The sequence below is a fragment of the Macaca nemestrina genome, chromosome 2, assembly GCF_043159975.1.
Source record: "Macaca nemestrina isolate mMacNem1 chromosome 2, mMacNem.hap1, whole genome shotgun sequence".
Lineage (NCBI taxonomy): Eukaryota > Metazoa > Chordata > Mammalia > Primates > Cercopithecidae > Macaca > Macaca nemestrina.
The window spans coordinates 44,199,910-44,220,661 of NC_092126.1; the positions used below are offsets into that span (position 1 = coordinate 44,199,910).

Here is a 20,752-nt window from a genome sequence, read left to right on the forward strand (position 1 = left end):
TTGAGAACCTGTCTTTCCATTTGGCATGCTTTCCTCTAGTTGATCCTCACCCTTCAGCTATTCTACATATACCTACACTTTCCTAAGGGTTTTCTACAGTGTTGTGCCCACCTTTGAGTGGTATCTTCGCTTTAAACTTTTTTGCATACTCACAAACCAATCATCACGCACTTGCCATTCTGAATCCATAAAAGCCCTGATTCAGTCACACTGGGAGAGCAACCCACCCAACTGCTGGGATGGGGGACCACCCCCGCATCCCTTCTCTGCTGAGAGCTGTTCTGTGGCTCAATAAAATTCTTCTCCACCCTCTTCACTCTTTGAATTGTCCCTGTATCTTCATTCTTCTTAGATGTGGGACAAGAGCTCGGAAACCACTGAACGCAGGTACAAGCCATAAAACAGGCGGGCCAAGTTATGGTGGGGTGCCTCCAGCAGCAGGCTGCGGGCAAGTGAGACCTGGGAGGCAGGTGGGGGCATTGCTGGGTAAGGAGGTCCCCAGCTGGCAAAGTGGCCGAGAAAAATCCTGTGTCAGTACTGATAAACGCAACTATCTCACCACTGCACCTGCCATTGCTGTGGCCCTGGCAGCTACCAGCTGCTGTGGCTCAGGGTGCTAGTTATCTCCCAATATCTGTCTTTCCCTTCTTCTGTAAGTAACAAAAGCTCCCATTTTCAGGTGGGCACATGGCTGCCTATAATAAAGACTACATTTCCCAGCCTCCTCTGCAGCTAGGTATGATCATGTATGGTCATGTCCCTAATCTAGGGGGATGTAAGCACAAGTGTCAAGTGCAGTTTCTGGAAGATATCCTTAAAGACAGAGAATGTGCCCTTCTTTGTCCAGCTGTCTTTCCTGAATTTGGGACAAAATGGCTGGAGTTCAACAACCATTCTGGGCCATCAGGTAGAAATCACACACCAAGGATGGAGGAGTAATAAAGTAAAAGTTGCTTCGGTTCTTTATAATCCTGGAGCTTCTGCAGTAGCTCTGGACTGCTCACTCCTGAACTTCATTTACATGAAAGGGAAGTGTATTGTATTGTTTCAACTGTGTAACTGGGTTTCTGTATTGTTTCAACTGTGTAACTGGGTTTCTGTCACTAGCAGCTGAACCAAATCCTAGTGACACGGTTCCTTTAAGAACCTGCCCACATGGCACACAAAGGACCCTTCATCTCAGCTCTGATGGGCTGTCTAGCTTCTGCCCCTTACTGTCCCTGTCCTCCGGCTCTGGCCTTCCTGACCATTCCTCTGCTCCCTAAGCATCTGCCCTGAGTTCCAGTGGGTGCCCTGCAGGTGCCCTCTTGCCCACTCTGGAACTCTCCTCCCTCACTGCCCTCGCCTGCTTTTTGTCTTAGGAAGGCCAAAATAGTCATGCACAAAATAGGACCCTTTGAGTAAAGCTCTAAGTTCCAACAGAGACAGGAAGAGAAGAGGCAAAAAAAAAAAAAAACCAACAAAACAACAACAACAACAAAAAAAAAACAGAGGGGCACAGACTCCTGAAGGCACATTCATGGGAAAGTCATGTTGGACCAAATTCAGGATCCCTCCTGCCCCTCCTTGACCCTCCTGACTTCACTGTGAGCCCAGACTTCCTCCCGTTAGAGCCAATTGGGTTTAAAACATACACTTAGAAAACTACAGCCAGCCCTACCCGAATGAAGGGGTTACTTTCCATTCACAGTTTACTGTGAATTTGTTTAATCCAACTGTTATTTTTATTCACTTTTTTTCCCATTAAGCGAGTATGCATTAAGCACCTATTCTATATCCTAAGATAGAGACAGATAACTTAGGTGCCAGATATGGAGGGCAGAAATCCCACAAAACTCTCACTGGACTGAAATCAAGGAGGCGGCAGGGCTGTGTTTCCTCACGGAGGCTTTGGGGAGAGTCCTTTCTCCGCTTTCCAGCTTCTAGAGGCTGCCCACCTTCCTTAAGTCTCCTTACCTCCCCCATTAAAGGCTTCAACAGTGCGTAGAATCCTTCTCACTGCATCTCTCTCTCTCTCTCTCTCTCTGATCTTCCTTATCTCTCTCTGACCCAACCTAAAAGGTTCTCAATGTCACATTCGCAGACTCTTGTGATTAGATAGGGCCCACCTGGGTAATCACGGATAACCGTTCCCCTCAGCCTGTACCCTGCTTCGAGGTCCGTAACTTTAATCTTGTGCAAAGTCGCTTTTGCCACGTAAGGTAACATATCCACAAGTTCCCAGGATTAGGGCATGCATATCTTTGGGGGACTCTATTCTGCCTACCACATCCTCCCAATCCTTCCTTTCTACGCCCCCAGACTACTGCCCGAAGCAAGTGGTTTTTTTTGTTTTTGTTTTTGTTTTTTTGACAGAGTGTCTGTCACCCAGGCTGGAGTGCAGTGGCGCGATCTTGGCTCACTACAACCTCTGCCTCAGGTTCAAATGATTCTCCTACCTCAGCCTTCAGAGCAGCTGGGATTACAGGCATCTGCCACCACGCCCGGCTAATTTTTGTATTTTTAGTAGAGACAGGGTTTCACTGTGTTGGCCAGGCTGGTCTCGGACTCCCGACCTCAGGTGATCTGCCCACCTCGGCCTCCCAAAGTGCTGGGATTACAAACGTGAGCCACTGCACCCCGCCAGCAAAGCTTCTTAAAAATCCTTTTTCCTCCCCGTCCAGTCCTGAAAGCTTCATCTGTTTTGCGCCTTTCTCCTTAATATTCCCCAGAAAAAATCCTACACAGGTCTAGTCCCTGAGCCTCTGCCTTTATCCCTGCGCCCCTTTTCTCCTGGGATTGGGAGCGGGAAGCAGCCGCTCCACGAAGCCCCCCTAGTGGGCAGGAGAGGACTGGGCGGGACCGCGAGCGAGTCCCAGGCGCCTGCAGCTGCTGCTGGGTGATGCGCGGATGGAACTCCCTGGGAAATCGGTTGGCGGCTCCAGGGCTGGTCCACCGCGGCCTTGGGAGGGACGGCAACAGTCTGGAGCGTCCACGCTTCGGAGGCCCCTGTCTCCCCCAGATTCCCCACTGATGAACAGGGACGCCGGTCTGCCTTCCCCAACTTCCCCTATTCCCTGCCAGGCAGCGTCCCTCGCAGCGATGTTGGCTGCGACAAGCTTGATCTGCAGCGAGGACACCAGGATTTCTCAATTTCTCCAAATCCAAGCCCGAGCCGGAGCTCCGACGAGCCCCGGCACTGCTTCCTGTCGCCACCTGCCTCCTCCTCCAGCTCCCGTTATCTCCCCAGCGCCGGCGCCCTGGGTGGCCACGGTCTCTCCAGCCTCCGCCCCTCGTTGCCGTCTCCAGGGCACGGGACGCCACGCGGGCAGCCGGCCCGGGACGCAGGGAGAGTGAGCGCGAGTGAGTGCGGGCGCCCGGTGGGGCGGACAGGGGCCGGAGGAGGTTGCCCCAGCCCCGAGAACTGTGCGACCCCGGGAGAAATGCTCGATCCCGGGAGCGAGGCTCCAAGGAGGCCGGGATGCCCGCAGCTCCCTACTCTCTCCAAAGGCTCACCTCCCCTACCCACCCGCACAGCCCCAGGGCGGGGGCGGGGAACAGTGCACGCAGCTGGGCTTTTCCCGGCCTCGACCTCGGGGTGGGCAGCTAGGATTCTCTAGGAAAATATATCAAAAGCACGGGAGCCTTGGGGAGGGAGCGCAAAGCGGCCCCTCCTTGCAGGCCGTCTCCATGTCCCCTGGGACTCCGAGCGGGAACCAGGAGCCGTCCAAGCTGGGCGGGCAAGGGACCCAGAGCAGGGCCCTCCGCATCCCCTCGGGACAGAGGGCAGAGTCCAGCCGCCCCCACTCTCAGCCCCTCCTCCGGCACCCACACTGTCCCATTTCCAGGACACTGGGGAGGGAGAGTCACTTTCAGAAAAGATAAGTAAAACTTAGCACAGGGCAGGACACATACACCTTAGACCTTCAATGAATAGTCATTGATGATTCAATCAATGCTGGCTTTGAAGTGCCTAGATATTTGCTAACCTGAGCATTTACTCTATATAAAAATGACAAATTCTCGTGATACAACATTAAGTGAAAAACTCAAGATTCAAAAGTGTCTTGTTAGAGCATTTGCAGAGTCTATGTGGGTAGTTTGTGCATCTGTAAATATTTTAAATGTTGGTGAGGAATATTCCATAATGTGAGCAGTAATACTGTATACTACCTGTCTTATCTTGGGCTGCCATGACGAAATACCATAGATCGGCTGATTTTAATCCACAGAATTTTCTTACAGTTCTGGAGACTGGAAGTCTGAGATCAAGCTGCCATTGAGGTGGGTTTCATTCGGAGGCCACTCCTCTTGGCCTGCAGTGGGGGTGTCACTATTTCTCTGAGTACTTTTTGGTTTTTTTGTTGTTGTTGTTTTTGTTGTTGTTGTTGTTTTGTTGTTGTTGTTGTTTTTGAGACGGATTCTTGCTCTTTCGCCCAGGCTGGAGTGCAGTGATGACATCTCTTCTCACTGCAATCTCCACCTCCCAGGTCCAAGCGATTCTCCTGCCTCAGGCTCCGGAGTAGCTGGGATTACAGGTGTGTGCCACCACGCCCGGCTAATTTTTTGTATTTTTAGTAGAGACTGGGGCCGGGGCCGGGCGCGGTGGCTCACACCTGTAATCCCAGCACTTTGGGAGGCCGAGACGGGTGGATCACAAAGTCAGGAGATCGAGACCACCCTGACTAACACGGTGAAACCCCATCTCTACTAAAAATACAAAAAAAAAAAAAAAAAAAAAAATTAGCTGGGCGTGGTGGCGGGCGCCTGTAGTCCCAGCTACTCGGGAGGCGGAGGCAGGAGAATGGCGTGAACCCGGGAGGCGGAGCTTGCAGTGAGCCGAGATCGCGCCACTGCACTCCAGCCTGGGCGACAAAGCGAGACTCCACCTCAAAAAAAAAGAAAAAAAAAAAGAGAGACTGGGGTCACCGTGTCCAGCCATTCTCTGCGTGCTCTTAAGGGTCCATGTATTTGTGCCTGAAACAGTCCTGGGAGTCAGGAGACCCAGTTCTGTTTTCAGCTGAAGTAAGTCCCTTCTTTTCTTTCCTTGAGCCCAGAAGATCAAGGTTACAGTGAGCTGTGATTGCACTACTGCACCAAAAAAAAAAAAAAAAAAAAAAAAAAAGGTTGACCTCACCCAAGAAACAGTTTTCTGTAGCTGCCAAGTCTGGTTGCTCTGCGGCAGCAGACTGGAGCACAGACTTCTGAGAGGACACCTGGGAGATGGCCATGAGTGGAGGAGGACTGCTAGAGTTAACAGTGATCCTGGTTTGCCTAGCGCTTTTCTGGTTTCAGCACTCAACGTCCTGGGTTAGACAATCTGTGAAGTCCCAACCAGAGCTATGATATTGTGATTTTCCCTTACCCTAGTATCTGGATGTCTACATTCTACTGGGTTCATTCGCCTTTCCAGAATGCTCTTCACCCATGATGGGATCGTTTGCTATGTAAAAATAGGATACTAACACAAGTGTGATCTAATTTGAAATTGTAAAATACTTCCAGCTAATAATTCACATAGCATCTAACAGATGCTGCTGGCTTTCTCTTGAAATTTAAATTATCCTGTAGTGCCCTGTAAATCTAGGGCAGTGCCCCGAAGCACCTCAGTGCCGTATGGGAACCATGGCTTGAAAGTGTAAAGCATTACTAGAGATAAACAGGAATATTAAATAATAACAAAAGAGTTAGCTCCTCAGGAAGATATATCAGTTCCAGATGTATAGACACCTAATAACATAGCTTCAAAATATATAAAACAAATGTTGGCAGAATTAACAGCAGAGATAGATGAATTCACATTCATATACCTCTCTCAATAGCTGGTAGAAAAAGCATATAATAAATTCAGTGGAGATAAACGTAGTGGGAAACCTCTGTAGAGATTTAAGCAGAAGAGTCATATGACCTGATTTACATTTCAAAAACATCACTGTGGCTCATAATCCATTTTACAGATAGGGAAATGCTAAGGCTACCCAGTGGGTTAAGTGGTAGAGACAAGACTAAAGTCCAGACCCAGTCATCTCCAAAGTCCATGTTCTTAACCACCATGATATATTACTGTCTGGCAAGAATTGTGTCTGTAAAGGGAACTATGCCATTTAAAAATCAGTATGTTCTTGGGAATTTTTAGTAACCAGTATTAATGTTAATTGCATTCCTTTATAACTGAGTTCCAGCGGCTATTACCCCTATTTTGAAGAATCTAAAAGAACGACATGGACCCATGAATAGAGAAATTGGAAATTGAACAATTCCTTCCAGTGGTCTCCATTTTGACTCCTAGTCCCATTTTAAGATAAATGAAGCACTTCAAGATTTTCAGAGAAGATTATGCAGCAATATTTTCCTAATGTTTTTAGTGGATGAAGTATGTTCTGCTCCTTAAAAAGACACCTATATGTTGGGTTTCAAGTTACTGTTTTCAGAATCCAAGAGAAATCTAACACTATAAAACAATGCCAAGAGCAAATGAAGGAAAACACAAATCTAAAGGGGCTCCCCTGCCCATCGTTTTGATTCTTCAAAAGTTTCTGAAAACGTATGAGAAGCACTGTGCGCAGTCTCAGACGTCTGTGTGTCCAGCCATCAAAAGTGACCTGAAAAGCAGCATTGACAGTGACCAGGTGCTCAGGAAGGTGAGTGTATGGTCTTGTTTTCTTATTCTTCTCTAAAATGAACTGGCTAGGGTTTACTCCCAAGCCACATGGGTCCTCAGTCCTTGTGTAACCTCCCAAGGGGTTCTTCCTGCCCGCCACACAAATCAAGACCACAGCATTGTAGTAAAAAAAGAGTTTGATTGACACCAGGCCAGCCACGCCACACAAAAGACGAAGTTATTACTCAAATCAGTCTCTCTGAAAATCAGGATTGAGGTTTTTAAGGGTAACTTGGTGGGTAGGGGGTCACAAAGTGGGGAATGCTGATCTGTCGGGTTGAAGATGAAATCATAGGGAGTTGAAGCTGTCCTCTTGCACTGAGTCAGTTCCTGGGTAGGGTCCACAAGACCAGATGAGCCAGCTTATCCATCTGAGTGGCGCCAGCTGGTGCTTTGGAACACAGGGCCTGCAAACTATCTCAAGCACCGAGCTCAGGTTTTACAACAGTGACTCCTAAACCATAATTTCTGATCTTGTGGCTAATTTGTTAGTCCTGCAAAGACAGTCTAGTCCCTAGTCAAGAAGGGGGTTTGTTTTGGGAAAGGGTTGTTACTGTCTTTGTCTCAAAGTTTATCTATTAACATAAACTAAGTTCCTCCCCAAGTTAGTCTGGCCTGTGCCCAGGAATGAGCAAGGACAGTTTGAAGGTTAAAAGCAAGAAGGAGTTGGTCAGGTCAGATTTCTTTCACTGTCATAATTTTCTCAGCTATAATTTTTGCAAAGGTGGTTTCACTTGCAAACCCAGAGCTGGCTGTGTCACCCGCTCTGCATTCTTGACTGAGTGGAGTCCAAAGCCTGGCTTGCCTGCTCAGCCCTTCTCCTCCCTTCCCCCTTTGACCTCCACGGTTGCCCCTCCCATCCCTTCCAGAGGGCCTGTTCTCACACCACTTCCCTGGAAGGACCACCGGCCCTCCTCCACATCTGGAAAGCCCAGCTTGAAAGTCAGCACTTTGGTTATCACTGCAGGACCTCTGCTCCCGGCGCTCCAGCCACCCCCACTGACCCTTCCAAGTGAGGGCCTCCTTCTCTTGGCTGCTGATGCATCCCTGCCTTGAGGTCAGACCTGCTCTCGCCCGCGCCTCCCCTCCTGAGGCCAGCTCACTTGGAGTAAGACCAGCAATCAGAATTCTGACTCCAAAAGCACTGGGTTTCAGAAAATATTCTGATGTCATATCTTTTCTGAGATTAAATCTAGGGCTTGGATGTGAGGGGGAAAGAGGAGAGGTCAGCACCGAGATGAAATGGGTAACTTGGAAAGCTGGTACCTGACAGACCAGACGGGGGCGCCTGGCACCCCAAACACAGCTGGGCCAGGCCCCAACTCTTCCCTCTGTACTCTGAACTTCCAGTTCCCCAGCTGCTGCTCCCTCTCTCCTTTCCTTCCCCCACGCCTCTTTCCACCCAGCACATCCTCCACTCTGCCCTCCCTCATCCACCCCCAGTCTCTCTAATCCTTCCTTTGACAGTGTCTTAGCTGGGGTCCCTGCCATTTTCTCCCTGTTCTCCCAATGGACGACCTTCCCAGAACCAGCCTTTTTGTGGTAAAATTGTTCGTAAGTCTTTTTTTTTTCTTTTTTTTTGAGACGGAGTCTCACTCTGTCGCCCAGGCTGGAGTGCAGTGGCCGGATCTCAGCTCACTGCAAGCTCCGCCTCCCGGGTTTACGCCATTCTCCTGCCTCAGCCTCCCGAGTAGCTGGGACTACAGGCGCCCGCCACCTCGCCCGGCTAGTTTTTTGTATTTTTTTAGTAGAGATGGGGTTTCACCGTGTTAGCCAGGATAGTCTCGATCTCCTGACCTCGTGATCCGCCCGTCTTGGCCTCCCAAAGTGCTGGGATTACAGGCTTGAGCCACCGCGCCCGGCCTGTCTTTTTTTTTTTTAACTGCAGTTCTTATAATCAGCCTCCACTACTTAATTATAAGGGCTAATCATAACTTGTTCAAACTAGTCCCTTCAGCAATATTCAATTATTTGTTTCACTGCAGTCACTGTCAGAAATCCAGTTAACCTCATGACCCCATATGTAAGTGTCAGCCTGCATCAGCACCACCATAAAGGCTGTTTATGTTGGGTGGGTTGCTTGGGTGGGGTCTCCATTATGATTCTGAATATCATTAAAATAAAAGTCTCATGAGGTAATCATTATTATTTTTACTTCATAAGTGGCACTCAGACTATTTCCTTTCTTTTCTACTTTGTTAAAGAAGAAAAAAGAGGCTGGGTGTGGTGGCTCAGGCCTATAGTCCCAGAACTTTGGGAGGCTGAGGTGGGAGGTTTGCTTGAGGCTGGGAATTTGAGACCAGCCTGAGCAACATGGTGAGACTTGTCTCTACAAAAAATTAAAAAATTAGCCAAGTGTGGTGTCACCCACCTGTAGTCTCAGCTACTTGGTAGGCTGAAGTAGGAGGGTTGCTTGAGCCTGGGAGCTTGAGGCTGCAGTGAGCTATGATCACCCGACTGTACTTCAGTCTGGGTGACAGAGTGAGACTCGGAAGGAAGGAAGGAAGGAAGGAAGGAAGGAAGGAAGGAGGAAGGGAGGGAGGAAGGGAGGGAGGAAGGGAGGGGAGGGAGGGAGCAAGGAAGGAAGGAAGGAAAGAAGGAAGAAGGAAGGAAGGAGGGAAGGAAGGAAGGAGAGAAGGAAGGAGGTAATGAAGGAAGGAAGGAGAGAAGGAAGGAGGTAAGGAAGGAGGGAGGAAGGGAGCGAGGGAGGAAGGAAGGAAGGAGAGAGGGAGGGAAGGAAGTAAGAAAGGAAGGAAGGAAGGAGAAGAGAGGAGAGGAGAGGCAAGGGGAGGGAGCAACGAAGGAAGGAAAGAAGGAAGAAGGAAGAAAGGAAGGAAGGAGGGAGGGAGAAGGAGGGAGGGAGGAAGGACGGAGGGAGGGAAGGAAGGAAGGAGGGAAGGAAGGAGGGAAGAAAAGAGGGAAGGAAGGAGGGAGGGAAGGAAGGAGGGAAGGAGAAAGGGAAGGAAGGAGGGAAGGGAGGGAGGGAGGAAGGAAGGAGGGAAAGAGGGAGGAGGGAGGGAAGGAATAAAGGAAGGAAGGAGAAGAAAGGAGAGGAGAGAAGAGGGGAGGGGAGGGGAGGGAGGGAGCATGGAAGGAAGAAAGAAGGAAGGAAGGAGGGAGGGAGAGAGGAAGGGAGGAAAGGAAGGAAGGAAGGAGAGGAGAAGGGAGGGGAGAGGAAGGGAGGGGAGGGAGGGAGCAAGGAAGGAAGGAAAGAAGGAAGAAGGAAGAAGGAAGGAAGGAGGGAAGAAAGGAAGGAAGAAAAGGAGGGGGAGAGAGGAAGAGAGGGAGGGAGGAAAGAAGGAAGGAAGGAGGTAGGGAAGGAGGGAGGAAGGGAAGGAGGGAGGAAGGAAAGAGGGAGGGATGGAAGGAAGAAAGGAAGGAAGGAAGGAGAAGAGAAGAGAGGAGAGGAGAGGGGAGGAGAGGGAACAAAGAAGGAAGGAAAGAAGGAAGAAGGAAGAAAGGAAGGAAGGAAGGAAGGAAGGAAGGAAAGGAGGGGGAGGGAGGGAGGAAGGAAGGAGGGAGGGAAGGAAGGAAGGGAGGAAGGAATGAAGGAGGGAAGGAAAGAGGGAGGGAAGGAAGGAGGGAGGGAAGGAAGGAAGGAAAGAGGGAAGGAAGGAGGGAAGGAAGGACAGAAGGAAGGAGGAAAGGAAGGAAGGGAGGGAGGAAGGAAGGAAGGTGAGAGGGAGGAGGGAGGGAAGGAATAAAGGAAGGAAGGAAGGAAGGAGAAGAGAGGAGAGGAGAGAAGAAAGATGCTGTTTTTTTCTTACACTCCAGTTTATGCTTGTAAGATCTGATGACTCCCCACCAAGAATCCTACCAGTTTCCTTGGAACCTTTGCTCATGACAATTCAAGATGAGTGTTACACACTGGCGAAAGAGATCTGCATCTGGGGCCTTCCACTGAGCAACCCAGAGATTGCCAGACTTGTGAGTTACGGTTTTAAAAATATTTCTTCAAACCTTAGAATTGAATATAAGCACATTATATCATGTGTTCCAGCTGTAGTTCATGTGGTTGCTGACTGATATGCTACAAGGTTTTCTCTAAAACAAAACAAAAACCAACACTATATTTTTATTTTATTTATTTATTTATTTTTTTAGACGGAGTCTCGCTCTGTCGCCCAGGATGGAGTGCAGTGGCCAGATCTCAGCTCACTGCAAGCTCCGCCTCCCGGGTTCACGCCATTCTCCTGCCTCAGCCTCCCAAGTAGCTGGGACTACAGGCGCCGCCACCTCTCCCGGCTAATTTTTTGTGTTTTTAGTAGAGACGGGGTTTCGCCGTGTTAGCCAGGATGGTCTCGATCTCCTGACCTTGTGATCCGCCCGTCTCGGCCTCCCAAAGTGCTGGGATTACAGGCTTGAGCCACCGCGCCCGGCCTCAACACTATATTTTAAGTTAAATATTTCAAACATTAAAATGGAGAAAATATTAGAACTGACATCCATGGACCCATGACCCAAATGTAATATATTTTTTAAAGGCTTAAAATTTGCAGGTATTGACAAATATATTATTACATATGCATGCATGTGTTTATTTACAAAGATGGAATTACACTGTGTATATGATTTCATGACTCACTCTTTTACTCACATTATGTTGTCAAGATTTCTCCATGTTTATAAATTTTGACTGCTATCATATCACACATAACCTTCATTCTTGAAAGATAGTTTTGTTGGGGATACAATTATAGATTAACTTTTTTTTTTTTTTGAGACAGAGTCTCACTGTGTTGCCCAGGCTGGAGTGCAGTGGCCTGATCTCGGCTCACTGCAACCTCCGCCTACCAGGTTCAAATAATTCTCCTGCCTCAGCCTCCCTAGTACCTGGGATTATAGGCACCCACCACCACACTTGACTAATTTTTTTTTTTTTTTTTGAGACGGAGTCTCGCTGTGTCGCCCAGCTTAGAGTGCAGTGGCACGATCTCAGCTTACTGCAAGCTCCACCTCCCAGGTTCAAGCGATTGTCCTGCCTCAACCTCCCAAGTAGCTGGGACTACAGGTGTGTGCCACCATGCCTGGCTAATTTTTGTGTGTGTGTGTGTGTTTTTTTTTTTTTTTGAGACAGAGTCTGGCTCTGTCACCCAGGCTGGAGTGCAGTGGCGCGATCTCAGCTCACTGCAACCTCCACCTCCCGGGTTCAAGTCATTCTCCTGCCTCAGCCTCCCGAGTAGCTGGGACCACAGGCGCCCGTCACCACGCCCAGCTAATTTTTTATATTTTTTAGTAGAGATGGTGTTTCACCGTGTTAGCCAAGATGGTCTCGATCTCCTGACCTTGTGATCCGCCCGCCTCGGCCTCCCAAAGTGCTGGGATTACACGCCTGAGCCACCGCGTGTGGCCTAATTTTTGTGTTTTTAGTAGGCACGGGGTTTTGCCATGTTGGCCAGGCTCGTCTTGAACTCCTTACCTCAGGTGATCTGCCCACCTCAGCCTCCCGAAGTGCTGGGATTACAGGAGTGAGTCCAGCCAATTTTTGTATTTTTAGTAGAGACAGGGTTTCACTATGTTGGCCAGGCTGGTCTCAAACTCCCAACCTCAGGTGATTCACCCACCTCAGCACCCAGCAGATTAACTATTTTTTAAAAAAACCAAACTTCTGTTATTACTAGTGAGAAGTCATATATAGGACTTTACTTCTGAAAAGGGCAAATCAGATAATTCAGACCAACTCTTTCACTGAAGACACACACACACACACACACACACACATGCACACACACACACACACACACACACACATATTAGGCAAGGAATCCAAGAAAGTCTGGGAGGAGACCCAGGCAGGAGAACATCACAGAGGCAATTATGTCTACAGGCATTTGATTTGTTAGAAGGCAGCTGAGAAGCTGAGAAACTTAACAGAGCTTTTGACAATCTTTCCAATGCTAGGAGACACAGACTTCCTGGGGAAGCCCTAATAAATTTTCTTGTGCTTTGATTTGAGACCATGAAGGGTCATAGCCTAAGAACAAAGCCGAACTGCAGGTAGACAGGTCCTCAAGGGACTATAGATTGATTTCTGGTAATCTCAAGTCCTGAAATTAGATTGAAGGAGGCTGGTTTGCTGCTGCCCTCATGGGTCCAGAAGCATATGAAAATAACCCCTGGAAGACAATTACAATGTCTTATGCCTCAAATTACAAATTATACCTATAAACAAGTTTGTGGGGGTTTGTTTGTTCGTTAGTCCCAGCTACTCAGGAAGCAGAGACAGGAAGATTACTTGAGCTCAGGCGGTGGAGGCTACAGTGAGCCATGACCACACCATTGCACTCCAACCTGGACAACAGAGCAAGACCCTGTCTCAAAAAAAAAAAAAAAGAGACATAGTAGATAAGTGAGATGATGAACATATGTGTAATTGCGTCCCAGAAGGAGAAGAGAATGAGAATGGGGCAAAAGCAATACTTAACTAAACTGGTGAAAGACATAAACCACAAATCCAAATAGAGTTATTAATCCCAAGAAGGTTAAACACAAAGACAATTTAGAAACATCATAATAACACTACTAAAGACCAAAGATAAAGAGAAAATATTAAAATTAGTCAATGAAATAACACATTACCTTCAAAGGAGCTGCAATAAAACTGGTATCTGACTTTTCAACAGAAACAATGGAAGTCAGTTACCAATAGAATATCTTCAAAATGCTGAAGGGAAAATGTCAACTAAGAATTCTATACCCAACAAAAATATTTTTCAAAAATGGAAGTGAAACAAAGGCATTGTCAGACCAACAGAAACTGGAAGAATTTATCACAAGAAGATCTTCCCTAAAAGAAATAACTAAAGTACATTCTTCAAAGAAAAATGATCCCAGATGGAAGTTTGGAGGTGCAAGAAGAATCAAAGAGCCATGAAAATGGCTTTCTTATAGAACTTAAAAGAACTGACTGTTAATTTTATATGGAGATATAAGTGGCGAAGAATAAGCAAGACAATCTTGAACACGAAGAACGCAGTGGGAGAATTTTCTCTAACAGATATTAAACACTTCTTATAGAGCTACAGAAATTAAGATAGTATAATATTGCTACAAGTATACATAAATAAACCAATGGGAAAGAATAGAAAGGCTGGAAACAAAGTCTTACCTATATGGACATTTAATTATTGACAAAGATGACAATGCATGGTATTGAGGAAAAGATGGTCTTTTCAATCAATGATAATGAGACCACTGGAGATAAATGTGGGTGACAAAGAAGCTTGACCCCTACTTCACAACATACCCCCAAATCAAGGCTGGTGGATTACAGAGTTGAAAGGCAAAACAACAAAGTTTCTAGAAGATAATATAAGAAAATATCATCATGACTTTGGAGTGGAGAAACACTTTTTTAAAAGTACACAAAGAGCACTAATCATAAAAGAAAAGATTGATTAAGTTAGACTCCATTAAAACTAACAACTTTCATTCATCAAGAATCACCATTCAGTGAGTGAAAAGGCAAGCCACAGAACTGGAAAAGATATTTGCTACATATATAATCAAAAAGGATTCTTAGGCAGTATGTATATATAATTCCCACACATCATTAAGAAAAACACAAATTATCCAATAGAAACATGGTCAAGAAACTTGAATAGGCACTTAACACACACACACACACACACACACACACAAACCCATCAAATAGCCAATAAAAATATTAAGAGGTGCTCAACCTCATTAGGAATGAGTAGAATTCAAATAAAAAACATGAAGATATACCAATACACAGCCACTGAAATAGTGAAAATACAAGTACATCATCATGTGTTGGTGAGGAATTGGAGCAACTGGAATTTTTATACACTGTGGTGGGAGTGTATATTCACACAGTCACCTTGGAAAACTGTACTGCAATATCCACTGATTGCAAAGTCTGTGATCCAGCAGTTCCACTCTCAGTATATATCCAACATGAATGTATGTACATGGGCACCAGGAGATTTATAGAAAAATGTTCATGGAAATCAAGAACTGGAAACAACCCAAATTTCCATCAACAATAGAATAAATAAATAAATTGTGGCATATTCATATAGTGGAACACTAGGTAGCAATGAAAATGAACTAACTGTAGCTATACAAAAATAAAATATGATGACTCTCACAAACATAATGTCGTACAAATGGTGAGAGATACAAAAGAATGAATACTGTATGCTTGCATTTATGTAAAGTTCAAAAAACAGGTACAACTATAATGTTTGATTATCACAAAATTATGTTTAGGGAAGAAGGAGGAAGTAGACAATAGGAAAGGACACTAGTAGTCATTTTCTAGTCTCTTACTTTAAAAAAAAATCCCTTATTTTATTTCTTTGAAATGTGCTAAAGTTACTTTGTATTCTGTCTAATAGTTTCAATAATCTGAATTATTTGGGGTTGATACTGTGATCTCTTGCTCCTACTGGCTCTTACTCATGGTGACACCAATTTGTGTGTTTTGTGATTTCTTTTTTACTGTTAACTCATATTTCCTGGGAAAATGGTTGTGGCAATTTCCTAAGCTCTGGTTTGTAGAGAGCTTCCTCTTCAGGGCTTGAATTTGTGTCTGCCATTCACTCTGGGTGCTACCATCCCAGGGTTACATTAAATTAAATTCTTGACCTGTGATTTATTTGAACCATCCAGATGGTTAATTAACGCAGGGTGCAAAACTGTGTTAGAACTAGTTTGTGAGTTCTCAGGGGATATATTTTTTCCTTATATTTATCAGTCTGAGACAGGCAATTTTCCCTAAAGTCCTTTGGGAAAAAGGAGATTAGGTTTTTATTTCTAGTTATCCTTACTCGAAGAGAATAAAACTATGGCCCACTTTGTATTTGGGGTCATAACTTCATGCAGCATTTTCTGTTGGACTCCTTGTCTCCAGTGGCTATGACTTTATCTCCTATTCCCTGGACTCCACGATCCATGAAAACCAACTACTGTTTTAGTGATGCTCTCAAAGGAAAAGCTGATGTCAATGCTCTGCATACCTCACTGGGCTCCCACTTTCTTGCATTCATTGACCTTTGGGTATTCCTGGCTAAACTGCCAGCCAATTGACACATTTTAAAAAGAGATTTTTTTTAATCTTTAGAAGAAAACATACAGGAAAAGCTTCATCACCTTGGATTTGGCAATTATTTCTTGGAAATGACACCAAAGGCACAGCAAACAAAAGAAAAAGTAGATAAATTGGACTACATCAAAATGTAAAATTTCCATGCACCAAGGGACATAATCAATGAAGTGAAGAGGCAAACTTATGCAATGGGAAAAATAATTGCATGTTATATATCTGATAAAGTGTTAACATCTAGAATCTATATGTAAAAAAAAAAAAAAACTGCTATAACTTGGCTGGGTGTGGTGGCTCATGTCTGTAATCCCAGCACTTCAGGAGGCTGAGGCAAGCAGACTGTTTGAGTCCAAGAGTTCAAGACCAGCCTGGCAACGTGGTGAAATCCTATCTCTACAAAAAAATTAGCCTGGCATGCTGGCATGCACCTTTAGTTCCAGTTGCTCAGGAGGCTGAGGCGGGAGGATTGCCTGAGCAAGGGAGGTGGAGGTGGCAGTGAGCCGAGATCACACCATTGCACTCCAGCCTGGGTGACAGAGTGAAACCTTGTCATGAAAAAAAAAAAAAAAAGGAAAAAAGAAAAAAAAAAAACTGTTACAACTCAACAGCAAAACAGCAAGCAACCTGATTTTTTTTTTTTTTTTTTTTTGAGATGGTGTCTCTCTGTCACCCAGGCTGGAGTGCAATGGTGTGACCCATCTCCGCTCACTGCAACCTCTGCCTCAAGTGAGGTTCAAGTGATACTCGTGCCTCAGTCTCCCAAGTAGTTGAGACTACAGGTGTGCACCACCATGCCGGGCTAATTTTTTAAAAATATTTTAAAATATTTAAAAATATTTAAAATATTTTAAAATATTTAAAAATATTTTAAAAATATTTTTAGTAGATACATGGTTTTACCATGTTGGCCAGGCTGGTCTCGAACTCCTGACCTTGAGCAGTCCACCTGCTTTGGCCTCCCAAAGTGCTGGGATTACAGGTGTGAGCCACCATGCCTGGCCACAACTTGATTTAAAATAGGCAAGGAATTTAAATAGACATGCATCAAAGAAGATATACAAATGGCCAATACATGCATGAAAAGATGTTCAACATCACTAATCACTAAGGAAATGCAAATCATAAGCACAATGACATGCCAACCTCACTATCAAAAAAAAAAAACAAGTGTTGGCAAGGATGCGGAAAAGTTGGAACCTTGTGCACTGTTAATGGCAATGTAAAATGGTGTAGCCAGTATGGAAAACAGTATGATGGTTCCTCAAAAAATTAAAAATAGAATAACCGTATAATCCAGCAATACCACTTGTGAATATATACCCAAAATAACTAAAAGCAGGATCTCAAAGAGAGATTGCTATACCCATATTGACAGCTCCATTATTCATGACAGCCAAAAGGTGGAAGCAACCCCAGATGAATGAATAAACAAAACGTGGTGTATACGGACAATGGAATATTATTCAGCCTTCAAAAGGAAGGAAACTCTGACACATGTTGCAGCATGAGATGAACCTTGAGGACATTGTGCTAAGTGAATAAGCCAGTCACAAAATGACAAATACTGTAGAATTCCACTTACATGATGGACCTAGAGGAGTCAGATTTATATAGAGAGAAAATAGAATGGTGGTTACCAAGGTCTGCTGAAAGAGGAGAATAGGGAGTTATTGTTTAATAAGTAGAGTTTCAGTTTTGTAAGATGGAAAGAGTTCTGGAGATGGATGGTGGTTAGGATTGCACGACAATGTGAATGCTTCATGCCACTGAACTGTATACTTAAAAATGGCTAAGGTGGTATATGTTATGAGCATTTTACCACAGTTAAGAAATACATTTTTTGGCCGGGCATGGTGGCTCACGCCTGTAATACCAGCACTTTGGGAGGCCGAGGAGGGTGGATCATGAGGTCAGGAGATCAAGACCATCCTGGCCAACATGGTAAAACCCTGTCTCCACTAAAAATACAAAAATTAGCTGGGCGTGGTGGTGGGCACCTGTAATCCCAGCTACTCAGGAGGCTAAGACAGGAGAATTGCTTGAACCCGGGAGGCAGAGCTTGCAGTGAGCTGAGATTGCGCCACTGCACTCCAGCCTGGCAACAGAGCGAGACTACGTCTCAAAAAAAAAAAAAAAAAGAAAAAAGAAAAAGAGAAGAAATACATTTTTTAAGTTACTTTAAATATGTATCCTGCAATTTTAGTTGCTTTTATTCAGAGCGTCAGTCGGGGTACCCAGTCCACTCAAGCTGGAAATGAGATGCTGTCCATGCATGTTAAAAGTGATCCTTAATATTTCCTTAAATGTAGCCCTCTTGCTAATCTGGAGGCTGCTGAGGAATTCATCTTGGATAGCATGGTCCTTGCCCACGGCAGTACTAGTGCCAAAGGAGTGACGCACAAATCTCTGATTAGGAGCTTTAGGACCCGTTCAAGAGCCTATTTAGCACAGACTGATGTTAACACAGGCACTGACATGCCACATTGGCTCCTCTGTCAGAAACACGGCTTGCGGCATCCAATCCAGCACTCAAACGAGGCACCTCTCATTAAAGAGGCCTTGGACACCAGCTCTGTAGTTAAGGTTGCAAGTGCCTTTTTAATCTCTGCCAAGGTATAATTTGGAATCCTATATCTGACCATGTCATTACCTCAAAAAACTGAATTCTCCAAACTCCACCAAAGCCTCTTCTAGGCTGAAATTCTGAACTGAAGGGATCCTCAGGTTGTGATGGCTCTAATTGCAAAAAGGTGACCTGTCTCCTCAGGCTGCCATAATAAAGTACCACAGACTGGGTGGATTAATGAGCAGAAATTTATTTTCTCACAGCCCTGGAGGCTAGTCGTATCAAGTTGACAGGGTTGGGCCAGGTGCAGCAGCTCATGCTGGTAATCCCGGCATTTTGAAGGGGAGGGGATCATTTGAGCCCAGGAGTTGAAGACCAGCGTGGGCAACAAAGCGAGACTCCTGTCTCTACAAAAAACAAAATTAGCCGGGCATGGTGGCACATGCCTGTAGTCCCAGCTACTCAGGAGGCTGAGGCCGGGGGATCGCTTGACCCCAGGAAGTCAAGGCTGCAGTGAGCTGTGATAGCACCACTGTACCCCAGGCTGGGTGACAGAGTTAGACCCTGTCTCAAAAGAAAAAAAAAAAAAACTTGACAGGGTTGATTTCTTCTGAGGCCTCTCTCATTGGCTTGCAGATGGCCACCTTCTTCCTGTGTCTTCCCCGGTCTGCCCTCTGTACATGAGTGTCCAAGCTTACTCTTCTTATAAGGACACCAGTCATATTGGGTTAAGGCTTACTCTAATGACCTCATTTTAACTTAATTACCTCTTTAAATACCCTATCTCCAAATACAGTCACATTCGGAGGAACTGGGGGTTAGGATTCCCAGATAAGAATTTGGGTGGGGGGTTGGCCGGGCGCGGTGGCTCAAGCCTGTAATCCCAGCACTTTGGGAGGCCGAGACGGGCGGATCACGAGGTCAGGAGATCGAGACCATCCTGGCTAACATGGTGAAATCCCGTCTCCACTAAAAAAAATACAAAAAACTAGCCGGGCGAGGTGGCGGGCGCCTGCAGTCCCAGCTACTCGGGAGGCTGAGGCAGGAGAATGGCGTAAACCCGGGAGGCGGAGCTTGCAGTGAGCTGAGATCTGGCCACTACACTCCAGCCTGGGCGACAGAGCGAGACTCAGTCTCAAAAAAAAAAAAAAAAAAAAAAGAATTTGGGTGGGGGGCACAATTTAGCCCATAACAACATCTAAAATAATAATCTGCAATATATCTTATCTCTTTATAAAGCTTGATGTTTCCCTTGTAATTCTTCAATGACTCTTTGTTTTAAAGGGAAAGTATTTTATTTTCGTGCCACCTTTTCCTCAGATAATTAGAAAGTTATCTTGGGGCGAAAATGTTGAGGTAATTAACATGATGGACTTGTAAGCAACATTTTAAAGCACAGAGCATAGTTGTCATCATTATGTAAGCATTTTTTATATCTTGCATTCTTAGGCTTTGCTTCTGGAATCGAAGGGGCACACCACCTGCCCGTTTACCACCCTAGAAATCATTGATTGCAAAATGGATCTGTGGTCTCTAGAGCGACTTGGGAAGGCTCTGCGGTTCAGTAGTTTGCGTTCTCTTGTCCTCGATTACTGCAAGTAAGGCTGGAATTCCTGCAGGGCTCTTACTGCTGTCAGCTGAGGGAAGCAAAGATGGGGAGGGTTGGGGGGGTTGCATGTCCAGTTTCCTTGCACCTTATCAAGGCATGGCTGAAGAGGACCCTCTAAAACCTTCTTAGAGTTAATGTTTCTGAGTAAATATTAGAGTTCTCGAGAAGAGTCACTTTCATTTGTTTATTCTTTCTACAAATATTTGTTGAAGGCTAGTTTATGCAAGATATTGTGCTCAGTGCTAAGAAAGATACAAATATAGAAGGCGATGCTGCTGTTCCAGGGTGTCCTTGGTACAGTAGAGAAGAGATGCTCTTAATGCAAGGTAGAAAATCTGAAGACCACAAAAGATGCCATGTATATTATTTTGGTAGTTTGGACAAGGGAAACCACAATTCCCTAGGTGATGGGTCAATATGCATCAGATGAGGAGGTAGAAAGAAAACTGTGGTGGGCTGGGCACAGTGGCCCTCACCTGTAATCCCAGCATTCTGAGAGGCTGAGATGGGAGGATCTCTTGAGCTGAGGTGGGGGATGAAAACTGTGGTGAGCCGAGATCCTATCACTGCATTCCAGCCTGAGTGACAGAGCAAGACTCTGTCTCAAAAAGAAAACAGAAGAAAGACAGAAAGAGGAAGGAAGGAGGGAAGGGAGGAAGGAAGGAAGGAAGGAAGGAAGGAAGGAAGGAAGGAAGGAAGGAAGGAAGGAAGGAAGGGAGGGAGGGAGGGAGGGAGGGAGGGAGGGAGGGAGGGAGGGAGGGAGGGAAAGAGGGAGGGAAAGGTGTGGTGTTAGGGAGCAGTGGAGCAAGTCCTTCAGAGCTGGAGTACCAAGCATGTTAGGGGAGTGTCCACAAGATGAGAATAATA

The 20,752-nt window shown here is 45.7% G+C and overlaps 1 protein-coding gene across 3 annotated transcripts in view; it reads left to right on the forward strand.

Annotated features, from left to right (window-relative positions):
• Positions 1 to 5,953: 5,953 nt before the first annotated feature.
• LOC105469986 (ribonuclease inhibitor) overlaps positions 5,954 to 20,752 on the forward strand; it is an 85,815-nt gene continuing 71,016 nt past the window's right edge. For 2 of the 3 annotated variants that reach the window (XM_071091033.1, XM_071091034.1), the window contains exons 1-3: positions 5,954 to 6,620; positions 10,415 to 10,567; positions 19,726 to 19,874. In XM_071091033.1, coding sequence (XP_070947134.1) covers positions 6,441 to 6,620; positions 10,415 to 10,567; positions 19,726 to 19,874 — 482 coding nt within the window. In that variant the 5' untranslated portion in view covers positions 5,954 to 6,440. The remainder of the gene's footprint in view (positions 6,621 to 10,414; positions 10,568 to 19,725; positions 19,875 to 20,752) is intronic. The other variant, XM_011721648.2, reaches the window with a different exon arrangement.